General features: G+C 39.2%; 1 protein-coding gene across 4 annotated transcripts in view; it reads left to right on the forward strand.

Annotated features, from left to right (window-relative positions):
* The window catches only part of LOC115655769 (core histone macro-H2A.1), an 83,518-nt gene that overhangs the window by 39,085 nt on the left and 31,854 nt on the right, over positions 1-12,579 (forward strand). For all 4 annotated transcript variants that reach the window (XM_030571565.1, XM_030571566.1, XM_030571567.1 and 1 more), the window contains exon 3: positions 11,614-11,720. In XM_030571565.1, coding sequence (XP_030427425.1) covers positions 11,614-11,720 — 107 coding nt within the window. The remainder of the gene's footprint in view (positions 1-11,613; positions 11,721-12,579) is intronic.

A 12,579-nucleotide genomic window follows, 5' to 3' on the forward strand; every position in this document is an offset into this window, starting at 1 on the left:
CAACATTCACTTTTCTTTGATTTCTCAGTGTTGTTTTTAATTTTCTTTTGGTTAGAAGAGAGGCTTCAAACAATTTTCAAAAGGCTCTGACTTCTTTTCGTTGGAAGTCCTTTATTCAAAAATTGGCTTTGTCTCAGCATGTCACCTGTTAGCTGTTACAAGCTGAATTTGCAAAGCTGTGATTTCATCTCCCTGAAGAGAAGGTGGACAAAAGGCTTCCATGCAGCAGAAATCATTTAAAACCAAACAAAGGTGAAAATTGTTCATCCATCCAAAGAACTTGGAGAGCAGGCCTGTCAGCCATGTTTGCATTCGGAAAGCAAGGCTAGAACTCTGAAAGCCCGCCAAATGGAAAGGCTTTGTCATTTAGACGACAAAAGACTTTAAAAAACTCACATTCAGTAAGGAGAAATAATATTTTTTGTTGAAGATGAAAATATATAAACCACCCACTATCCAGAGGGAGGGGAATGGAATCAAATGTGTTTTCATCCAGGTCAAATATTGCTATTGTGCATGCTTCATTTAGGACTTCAGTGATGTGTTTTATTTGAACCTCAGAAGTTCAGTGCTTGTTCCTAAATTCTTTAGACCACGCCAGAACAGTTAAACACCATAGTGAAGAAAAGTGTATAAGGCACACAGCTGGTTTGTGGAACACACAAATGAAACTATTTCAAGAGAGAATTTTGTGAAATGCCCAAGAGGTGAGCAATGTTGAGTTTAGACAAGTCTTCAGACGCACATACCAGCCCTCTAGGATGAAAATTCACTCTGAAAAATCACCCTGAAACATGCTTTCTGTGAAGATTTCTAATACAACTTGGTTGTGATTCAATAGGAAATGCTGAGAGAGCAGCTTTTCCTGTGGTCTTATCTCTGACTTATGTGCAGAGGTGCACAACCCCTTTTGTTTTCTCTTAAAACTTTTTTTTTTTAACTGAACTTTTAAAAACCTCAGTAGCCCAAAAAATTAGTTCAGGTTTTAGGAACAGGCTCAGACCAGTTTTTGTTACCCAAATCCGTTTGCTCAGTTCTGAATTTTGCAAGAGAATTTTTTTCAGTTGATACAGATAGTCATGGACACAGCATTTTAGCTGGATTGTATTTAAGAGAAATCTTTGTAACATGCAAACTTCACTTCCATTTAGTTTAAAAATCTTAATGGACAAAATATAAACGTAAATCAAACAAACCAACATGTTCACATTACCACTTATCTTCAAAGGCACTCCACTCTTTTGCTTCGTAACCAACCATTAAAAACAGAATCACATGACATGCAAACTGGTATCTTGCATTACACTTTTCTTCCCTAACAATACACCTATCTCAGCCTTTCTTTTTCTGGAACAATGTTGCTTTTAAATCTGGGACTACAATAACACATTTTTTTTAAAAACGGGCGGGGTGGGGCTGCTAGACCAGGTGTTCTCAACCTTTCTCTTTCTGAGACTCTCCCTCTCTTCCCCCCCCCCCACAACATACTATAAAAATTCCACAACCCACAAATTTTGGTGCATATCCAGTAGATTAAAAGCCAGGGCTGGCATTAGGGGCTAGCAAGCAGGGCAGTTGCCCAGGGCCTCCTGCCACATAGGACCACACGAAGCTAATTTGCTCAGGCTTCAGCTTCGGTCCCGGGTGGTGAGGCTCAGGCTTCAGCTTTCTGTCCTGAGCTCCAGAGAGTCTAATGCTGGCCCCTCTCTGGTTTATTTTGGCAGATCACCGAAACCTGCTTGCAGCCCTCCAAGGTTCCCCAGACCTCGGGTTGAAAACTGCTGTTCTAGAGATCTATTTTTTAACCCTTATGTTGATTAGCTCTCAATTTTCAGAGGGACTCGAAGAGAACGCTCTCCTATGCATGCGTAAGGGTTACAGAATCAGTCCCTTAAATGTTAAACACCTTCTGATACTTGTGTGTTCCTTACTGAAACTTTTTTTTCCAAAATAAATATTTTGATGTGCGATTCTTTTAGAAGGTCTATCTCAGATGTACAGCATCATATGGCCCTTTACGTAAGGGTTGCTATAGTAACTGTCCATCTGGAAACAAAATGCTTGAGTAAATAAATGATTAGAATAAAGGTGTTGCACATCTAGCGAAAGCCTCAATCCTGTTTATTTACCCTCATTTTTGAAAATTGCTCTAAAATTCTGTTGTTCTTCCAGCTGGATGAATGTCTGTTTCCATGCCTTGCCTGTTCAGAGATTGGGGCCCTCTTTGATTTCTCTATGTTGATATGCTGCCATTTAAGGGAGTCCCACCTCTCTGACGTTATTCATGTACCAGCCATTAGCAGGTCTGGAAACTGTGCAGTATGATCACTACCTGTTAATCAACACACAGTAAATGACTGCCTTGATTGCACTGAAATCTGGGGATGCAGAACATATTTGGTCCTTTGTCCCATTGAAATCTATGGGGAAAAGAGGGAACTTGTTGAAAATGTTAGACTCCTTTCTAGCCTTCCCCATAAATTCTGCCTGTGGCACTGTTCAGAATGACTGTGCGTGTGTGTGCGTGTGCGTGTGTGTGTGTGTGTGTGTGTGTGTGTGTAAAATATATGCTAGTGGGGAGCTTACTGGGCTGAACATCAGGGTGGAAAGATCTAGACTCCTTGTAATACGAGGTGTGAAACTGAGCCAGCAAGATCGACTCAGCTCTTAAGTCTTGTGAGGTATATAACTTGTTTCCTGCAGTTTATGTGTGTGGCTCTTTCAGAAAAGCCTTAAAAACTGAGGTCATGCCTCCTTTGCATGGACACTAAGTGCTAGATGTTCAAAAAGAGAAGCCCATGTCTGCCTGTGCAATTGCATGCTTAGATTTGCACATGCATTTACCATGCACCATGGACATGTGCAACACATCTTGAAGAACAACAGTTACAGAAGGTTAGTAACCATTTTTTGTATGTGCAAATGGCCAGATAGGCATCTAAAAATACTCATTTGTATGCACAAATACCCAATTTGTGTGTGTGATCATAGCTGTGCAATATTTTTACATCATAATTTTAAAAGTGTGTTGCTAAACATCTGGTGGCACTTTCTGAAAGAGCGGGGCTTTGCCCCAGCATGTCTGTTGGGAAATGTCCTACTTTGGTTGTTAATCTCCTAGTCCCAAGGTAGCAGCAATTCAAGCAGGGCTCTATGTAGTCTGAAGTGCTGTGGGTACACCTTAGGGAATTACGCATGTATGCGCCTGTGTAATTTCACACACAAAAAGTCTGACTATGCATTGTCACATAATATGACATAATATTCCTTAGCAGACAGACTATGAAAAATGTTGGATCACACTGAGAGTTAAGGGAGCATTGACCGATTTTTGCCAGAAAATGCCATGACAAAGATCCCATATTGCAAATACACCCGCAAAAGAGAGAGTAAAAGATTTTCCTGGACAGGTATTGGAAGATGGAAGAAAAGTCTTTTGCAAAACATGCAGTGTTGTTCTGGATCATCAGAGGAAATCGACAATTCAAACCAACTCATCCAATCACAGAAGCATTTAAACAGAAAAGCTGCATTGCATTTAGAATCTCAAAAAATGCAGCGTACGCTCTCAACTTGTTTCAACATAACCACAGTAGCACAACATGAACGCTTAGGTATTGTCCGTGACTGTATCTTAACATGAGCTGCAGCAAACATACAGTTACCTAAAGCAGACTATCATTTCATATTCCAATTTCTAAACACTTGAGTGAAGAATAGTGGTGCAATTCCAGGATGTTACCAGCTTCAAGAGGGAAATCTTACAGGTCTCTACAACACTGAGAGAAATAAACTTAAGGACAGAATGAAGGATAACTGTGTCAGTTATATTCAATTAAATGACTGATGATGGGGGCTGCTATGTACTTAACATTTTATTCGCACCAATGGTGTAAGCCAGTACTGGGAAGGGGTCTTCCTATCTTGCTGACATGCACTTCTTGCAGAAGACAAATCACAGCACTGTGTCTCAAACAGTCATTCAAAACTGTGCAAAATTGCAAAATTGTGTTTGACATGGATATGCCGCATACATGAAGAAAGCTTACAAAATGGTACTGTCCGGACTGTTTCCCGGTAGCATCCATGTAACATGCTTTGCTCACATAATCAGTCTGGTTGGGGAAAGTTTTTGTAAGTTTTTGAGGATGTCACTGCACTAGTAAAAGCTTTCTCACAAATGTTCTATGTGGCAAGGGACAGGAAAATGAGGTACTTAAATTACCTCAGGCAGAAAGTTCCCAATATAACAATGGCACCAGACCCAGTAGCAACTAGACGGAACAGCTGGTTTACTACTATTCAGTACCATGAAAAGCACTTTCAATATTAGCACAGCTTTGTTAACGAAGCAACGGAGATGTATGACAAGTTGGCACCATATTCACTGCGGGAACTTGAAAGAGTGCTGTCAGATGAAACCCAGTGTTTAAGGCTGAAGATTGTTTTATCAATGAAATGTGTGAGCAAATCATAGATTCATAGACTCTAGGACTGTAAGGGACCTCGAGAGGTCATCAAGTCCAGTCCCCTACCCCAAATACTGTCTAGACCATCCCTGATAGACATTTATCTAACCTACTCTTAACTATCTCCAGAGATGGAGATTCCGCAACCTCCCTAGGCAATTTATTCCAGTGTTTAACTACCCTGACAGTTAGGAACTTTTTCCTAATGTCCAACCTAAATCTCCCTTGCTGCAGTTTAAGCCCATTGCTTCTTGTTCTATCATTGGAGGCTAAGGAGAACAAGTTTTCTCCCTCCTCCTGATTACACCCTTTTAGATACCTGAAAACTGCTATCATGTCCCCTCTCAGTCTTCTCTTTTCCAAACTAAATAAACCCAATTCTTTCAGCCTTCCTTCATAGGTCATGTTCTCAAGACCTTTAATCATTCTTGTTGCTCTTCTCTGGACCCTCTCCAATTTCTCTACATTCTTCTTGAAATGCGGTGCCCAGAACTGGACACAATACTCCAGTTGGGGCCTAACCAGCACAGAGTAGAGCGGAAGATTGACTTCTCGTGTCTTGTTTACAACACACCTGTTAATGCATCCCAGAATCATGTTTGCTTTTTTTGCAACAGTATCACACTGTTGACTCATATTTAGCTTGTGGTCCACTATGACCCCTAGATCTCTTTCTGCCATACTCCTTCCTAGACAGTCTCTTCCCATTCTGTATGTGTGAAACTGATTGTTCCTTCCTAAGTGGAGCACTTTGCATTTGTCTTTATTGAACTTCATCCGGTTTACCTCAGACCATTTCTCCAACTTGTCCAGATCATTTTGAATTTTGACCCTGTCCTCCAAAGCAGTTGCAATCCCTCCCAGTTTGGTATCGTCCGCAAACTTAATAAGCGTACTTTCTATACCAACATCTAAGTCGTTGATGAAGATATTGAACACAGCCGGTCCCAAAACAGACCCCTGCGGAACCCCACTTGTTATACCTTTCCAGCAGGATTGGGAGCCATTAATAACTACTCTCTGAGTACGGTTATCCAGCCAGTTACGCACCCACCTTATAGTAGCCCCATCTGAATTGTATTTGCCTAGTTTATCGATAAGGATATCATGCGAGACCGTATCAAATGCCTTACTAAAGTCTAGGTATACCACATTCACCGCTTCTCCCTTATCCACAAGGCTCGTTATCCTATCAAAGAAAACTATCAGATTCGTTTGACACAATTTGTTCTTTACAAATCCATGCTGGCTATTCCCTATCACCTTACCACCTTCCAAGTGTTTGCAGATGATTTCTTTAATTACTTGCTCCATTATCTTCCCTGGCACAGAAGTTAAACTAACTGGTCTGTAATTTCCTGGGTTGTTTTTATTTCCCTTTTTATAGATGGGCACTATATTTGCCCTTTTCCAGTCTTCTGGAATCTCTCCCATCCCCCATGACTTTCCAAAAATAATAGCTAGAGGCTCAGATACCTCCTCTATTAACTCCTTGAGTATTCTAGGATGCATTTCATCGGGCCCTGGTGACTTGCAGGCATCTAACTTTTCTAAGTGATTTGTAACTTGCTCTTTTTTTATTTTATCTTCTAAACCTACCCCCTTCCCATAAGCATTCACTATGTTAGACATTCCTTCAGACCTCTCAGTGAAGATCGAACATAAGATGAGATGTTGTGAAAAAAGAATTAGATAAATTCACAATGGCTATTAGCCAAAATGCCAGAGATGTAACCCCATGCTCCGGGTATCCCTAAACCTCATACTGCCAAAAGGTTGGACTGACCTTCAGGGTCTGGACCACTTGAAATGACCCTGTTCTGTTCACCTCCTTAGAAATCTCTGGTACTGGCCACTGTCAGAGATAGGATACTGGTCCAGACAGAATGTGAGTTTGACCCAGTATGGCCACTCTTACGTTCCAATTCAAGCTGATACTTGACCTAATGGCTGTATTTGAAAGCCAGAGACTGTGCACTCTTTGCTTTTCAGAAAATGGACAAACTGCTGTTTTTCCTTGAGAGAGACACTCAATTTTTGGAGGAAACCATTCAAAAGTTTCTCAGGGCTGAAGATATTAACAAAAACAACTAATCAAAGTAGCTAGTTTGTGCACCTGTTTTATTCGTTTGTTGACAATTCAGCTGAAAAGCTAAAGAATTACATCACTGATACTGAGAGTGGGCAACCCTCAATTAAGTTCCTAAAATGCATAAGGATTTTCAAGCCCAGAAGAGTTCCTGTAATATCTCATGTGAAGAAGGATTACACCTCAATTCCTGGCTTCAGTGACATTTCAGCAGAGGAGTTTGTTTTATGTACTGAGAAGGTGGCACTCAACATGATCCAGAGAACTCTGAAGTCACAGGAAACTGACATTGCCATGTTTTCGTCAACAGCTGACTGTCTTCCGAATTTGAAAACGTTGGCTTTCAGATACATAAATGCTATAACAAACACAGCTGATGCTGAGTACAGCAACTCACTGTATAATCTTGTCCTTTCCTGTTGGAGGCGTTCTTTCAGAAGACAAACTGAAAGAGCTGGTGTTCCTTCATTTCAGTCTTGGAGTTAAAAAGATTTTATGTTAACAAAAAAATCCATTGGTTTAGTCTTATTAATGCTTTATTTTATTTTATTTTTACTTACTGTGCTAATATTTTGGTAAGCAGTAGGACAGAAGAACCCAATATAACTGCACAATAATTTTGTTACAGTGCACAGTACTTGAGGTACCGCAAGGACTCAAAGCATTCTCTTTAATTGTTTTTTTGTGTTGCACTTGGACTTTGAAAAGATGTGAGCATTTAAAGTACTGCAGAAAAAGGATCGTTTTGCTGAAAATTATTTAAAAAAAAAAAACTAACCAATTTAACAAGTCCTCATTTAACAACTTTATTTAGTTTTAAAAATCACACCTTTTTCTGGGTCACGTTTTTTTTGTTCAAGGAATGATAAAGCACTACAGTAGATTCCATCATAGCGGAATAAATCTCTTTAATTACTCAAATTTTGTAACTGACAAAAGTGCACTATCCCCAGGTTACTATGTGAGGTGGGCCCGACCTAAAAGTTCAGATGCAAAGTGGATAGTTAACTCCCACCCCAGAGTTCAGAGATTTGTGTAATTTTCCTATGGAGAGAAGACTAGATTTTCATTTCACTTAAAACAGTGGAACATGTTGAAATCTTGCAACTTACGATTGGTGTAAAACTGAGGTTGGAGGAGAATGACTCTGGCCAAATTATTAGGGTCCAAGAAAGATTTTGGACTTCTTGACCCCTAAGGTTTGGAGGAGGTGTTGATCTGGAGGGTTGATTTGGATCTGGCTTCAGTTACTGTCTTTACTAAATGGGTTCTGTTGCCTGTGCTGGTTACATTTATAATATTGATAATGCTCAGATTCGATGCAGGAGGGGAGGGCAGAGAGGGCATCAGTGCTTGAGAAAGAAAGTACTTGCAGCTTACTTTTGCTGTGCTGTGAGTCATTTCAGTGCACTTGCAGCTTGTTGGATTCTTGTTGGAGTGATGGCAGAGGAGTAGGGAGAAGCAAAAAGAAAAGACCCCCACCCCCCTTGGCCCTCTGCTCCAAAGCAAAGCTTTCTCCTTGCCTTCTGTGCTTGAAAAGGAAGTGGGTTACCTCAACTTCCCTAAAGGACCATTAGAAAACTGTAATTTCAAAATGAGTTTCCTGTCCAAGGAAGAGAGCTTAGCACTTACAAGAACAGTTCTCCACTGTAGGAGGCAGACATTTTAGTTTTATGGGAAACAAATAAAACATTCCTCCATGCTTTACAGGCATAACACTTTCTTAGGCTCTTTCGTTACAAAATGACCTGTCTACATAGTTATGCTGATAAGATGCAGAGAATAACATGACACAAGTGTTAGCAGTGGCTGATGTCGTAAAGAGATTGGGTGTGGGGGGGGCAAACAAAAAGCAACACACTGTGTTACAGCCAATTGCCCCCTTACCTTTCAGTCAGCACTAAACCCTCACACATAAGGATCACGGTGCCTGGATTGAGGTGTTTCAGTTCTTTATTACAGTGGTGCAGTCCTACCAAAATCAGTGGGGATGTACTAGGTGTTACTTAGAGCAGAATCTGTCCCTTGGAATTTAACGCATTTCCAATATCACAATAGATGTTTGAATTCTGTATTGATGCAGCTAAGCATTGTATGTCTGAACTTTGGCTCATGGTGAGTGAATGACAAGAGGATTATGCAGGCTTGAGTCTGCTCTATGAAGGTTTGGGAGGTGCCTTATCCTACTAGTTCTGATTTTTTTTAACTGATTATTTGTTTGTATGAAATACATTAATTCATATTGAAAGACCAAAACCAAAGACTTGAATGTTCTTTCTCTGTGCCACACTCAAGTCATCTACCCTTGAAGAACATGAGGCTATTGAAAGCTTGCTGAAGTCCTTGGTAAAACTGAACTGTAATACAGGCAGAAGCAGCTATGAGTTTTCCAATAGGTGTCATAACTGGCTTTTTATGGGAGTCGTGATTAAAAGTAGCTGGGGAGTCATATTAAAATCAGTATAATATAAAGTCATGGGCTGTGGCTATCTAGCACTGCTTTCTCAAGTTTTATAGTGTTGGAGGAAAGTGATCTGATGTGAGGTTTGATTATATTTTTTAAATCATCTTTTATTCATTTCCAGGATACTGTCTTTATTCCCTTCCACTTGTCCATTAAAGCAAGTTTATGCTTCAGCTTTCATTGTGTATTCAGTTCATTTGTTAGCAGGATGGGATGATTTAAGTCGCTTGTTTTAATTTTATTTTGCATTTATACGTTTTAGTAATTTTCGTAAAGAAAGGTTGATTCTTATTAGTTGGAGACCATAAAAACTTGTTGTTTGCAACTAAACATAGCCTTTATACTAAATTTGGTGCTTCTTTTTGCTAACCAAGAGGATACACTATATTTATATACATTTGTTTAAGCAAATGTATATCTTAACTTACCTTTATTCAGAATCTTAATTTTTACATTTCTTATTACATTAGAAAATAACGAGTGATACATTATTTATTTTCCAGGTGATGACTGATTTTTTTTACTTGTGAATTGTGTCCAGTTCTGTGGATGGAAATTCAAATTAAATTAAAATACACAAAAACAGCATTTTAATTTTTTTTATTAAATAAATCTCCCTTAAAATGCTATGTACATGAGAAAAAATTATCAACATTTATGAAAAAATGTGTTTTTAAACTAACTGAATTATTAAACAAAGGAAATATCTGTACTTCATGAATTGAACTAGTTATTTCAGGTCACCATGTTCTTCAAGATTTTAGAGCTAGTAGGTGTCATTCTCTTACATGTATTTTTTATTTATAGCTTGGAGGGGAAAACAACTTTCCTGCTTTTTCAACTCCCAATTGATTTCTTAACTTTGAATGAACTAGTCATTTAATCGAGCTAGGTGAATAAACTAAAATGAAGAAAATATTCTTTCTATACTGCAGAAGAGGCTACTGCTGTCAAAAACAGGTTTAGCACTTCAACAAACACTGGTTCTAGGTGCTTAGCTAATGACTTCGATCAGTTCAGTGGTTTGACTTTACTTTACTTAAATAATTGATTTTTATCCACCTTGGTTGTTCAGCGAAAGAGTCAGATTTCAGTAACCCTGACGCTCAGTATTCTTTGATATATTGTGTGTGGTTGACTGAAAAAAGACATTTTCCTTTAATTTCTCCTCTTCAAATATTACCACTCACAGGTTTGCAAAACCAGTGATCCAAAAGCAGTAGACAAACAGTGTCTTTCATCTTCCTCTGTACAGACAATCTAAAAGTGAGAGATAGCAATGATATTTGAATGCGGAACCAGATAAACATGAGCATGTTGTTGTAACTTCTGTATTTGTGCCCCATACTCTCAATTTTAATTACTGCTGGTTCCCTCAGATTTTTTGCCTGAGGCTTTTTGAGCTGAAGATAGATAAGTTAGTGGATAAAGCACTTGCCTTTCATGTTGTAGACAGTTACACGGAAACAAGTTAATCCCTCCTAATTCCGATCAAGAAACCATCATCATACATGCAGTAGCTAAGTACAGTTTGACATGATTGGAAATCTCTTCTAAAGAGATAATCTACTAGGAGTGAACAAACTTGACATGTCAATTACCTCCCCTCTTGGAGGGAAACCTTTCCTTGAAGAGCCAAAAATCATTAAGTCACTGCCATAGCAAAGAGATTTTGCATTTTTGCCTGCCTGCCTATAACCTAACTTAAATGTCTGCCTGCCTGCCTAATGGCACTACAAATGAGAAACAGAATAAACATCTCATTCAAGTATGAAAAAAATGTACGAGGAACAAAAGCCATCACCCAGGCTAGTGCTGAGTGCAGCAAAAAGTTCTAGTTTTACGTGCGCACAGTACTTTGAAGTCTGGCAATAACAAAATCCTAGAAAATGTACAAAAAGTTAGTTCCAGGAACTCAACGAACAGTCAAGAATCAAGATTTCTGATTTAGGAGGACATGAAACATAACTGTAGTTTAAATAGTAGGACTTCAAACGGGCATTTAATCTTCACTGGCATAAATGTAAAAGGAGACAGTGAGAACTGTTGTGCTCAATCTTTCATGAGACTGTATTTTAGCACAGTTTAAAACAAGTTGGGCCTGTTCTCTCTTACATTGGTGCAAATTAGGAAAAACTCCATTGGATTCAGTGGAGTTACACTAGTGTAAAATTAAGAAAAGATCTGAATCCAGCCCTTTGAGTTGCACTAATCTCAAATGTACAGTGTGCATTGCTACATCTTCACAGATCTGTAAGTGCACAAATGGATTTTGTGAAACTTCCAGTGCTATGCCTCTGCTCCAAGATTAGAGTCCATCCTCTACCATTTATATTGTATTCCCTGACCCTGTGAGGCAAATAGTTCAAATAAAGTACTACATAGTGCTTTAATGTTTGTTTATATGCAGTGTTGTTGTAGCCATGTTTGTCCGAGGATATTAGCGAGACAAGATGGGTCAGATAATATCTTTTATTGGGCCAACTTATTTCTTTGACTATTGAGAATTGACATCTTATAGCCTTGTTCACCAAACACCAACTGAGTTTTAGCTATCATATTTTAATTAAGAAGGGTTTATTCCCCCCCAGCGGAAATTCTTGAATTGGCTGGAAATGCAGCGAGGGACAACAAGAAGGGTCGAGTCACTCCTAGACACATTCTGTTGGCTGTAGCAAATGATGAAGAATTAAATCAGGTAAGAAAAGTCTCCATCATGTGAGGGCCAGCATTTCCTTTAGGGTTTCTTCCATTATCCTTCCGTTATTACTGAATTGTAATTCAAAACCTCTGCTTCTTGAGCAGGCCACTGGAAAGCAGTTCATTCTTTCACTATGTAACTAGTTAAAGTACGCTGCTTAATTACATTTCAGGGAATAAAATGTGCAATGCAAAGGAGATACAACACAACAGTTGCCTCCTCTGAGACACCCAGGGAAAGCCTCCTAGGAAACTGAGTCAGTCAGTTCCTTTGAGTTAATAGTCCTGTATGTATTCTGGTTATGTAGATCTTTCTTTTTTGTCCTAAAACTTTCTTAGCCCATTGGGGCCAGACTTCAGGAGTAAAAAGGCTGGATTTTTTGAGATAGTCAAATAAATGCAGACATAGCTAGTATTTATTATTTATCATTTATTTGCATTGGAATACATCACCCAGAGGCACTAACGGGGATCACAGTCCATTGAGTTAAGTCCGGTACAAACACATAATAAGAAAAACTCCCTACTGCAGTCCAGTGTTCCACTAGCTGAAAAAACAATCTACTCCAGCCATCCTTCCTAGAAATCCCATAATACTACCCTGTTCATTATTCCTTTTGTGGGTCAGGGGCCTTACCTTTATAGATCCTGAGCTTCAATCAAGGAACAGTCAGCGCAGATCAAGATGGGGAATGCCACAGGGGCTTTAAGTCACTTTTTGCACCCTCTCTAATTCAGTAGAAATCTTGATGCTGGTCTGGTCCAGGACACTAATTGGAGAGTGGAGTTAAGGTTGTCTTTAGAAATATGCAACTGGATATATTTCCCATGTACTTCTAATTAATAGCATGCATGGA

The sequence above is a fragment of the Gopherus evgoodei genome, chromosome 8, assembly GCF_007399415.2.
Source record: "Gopherus evgoodei ecotype Sinaloan lineage chromosome 8, rGopEvg1_v1.p, whole genome shotgun sequence".
In the NCBI taxonomy this organism is placed as follows: domain Eukaryota; kingdom Metazoa; phylum Chordata; order Testudines; family Testudinidae; genus Gopherus; species Gopherus evgoodei.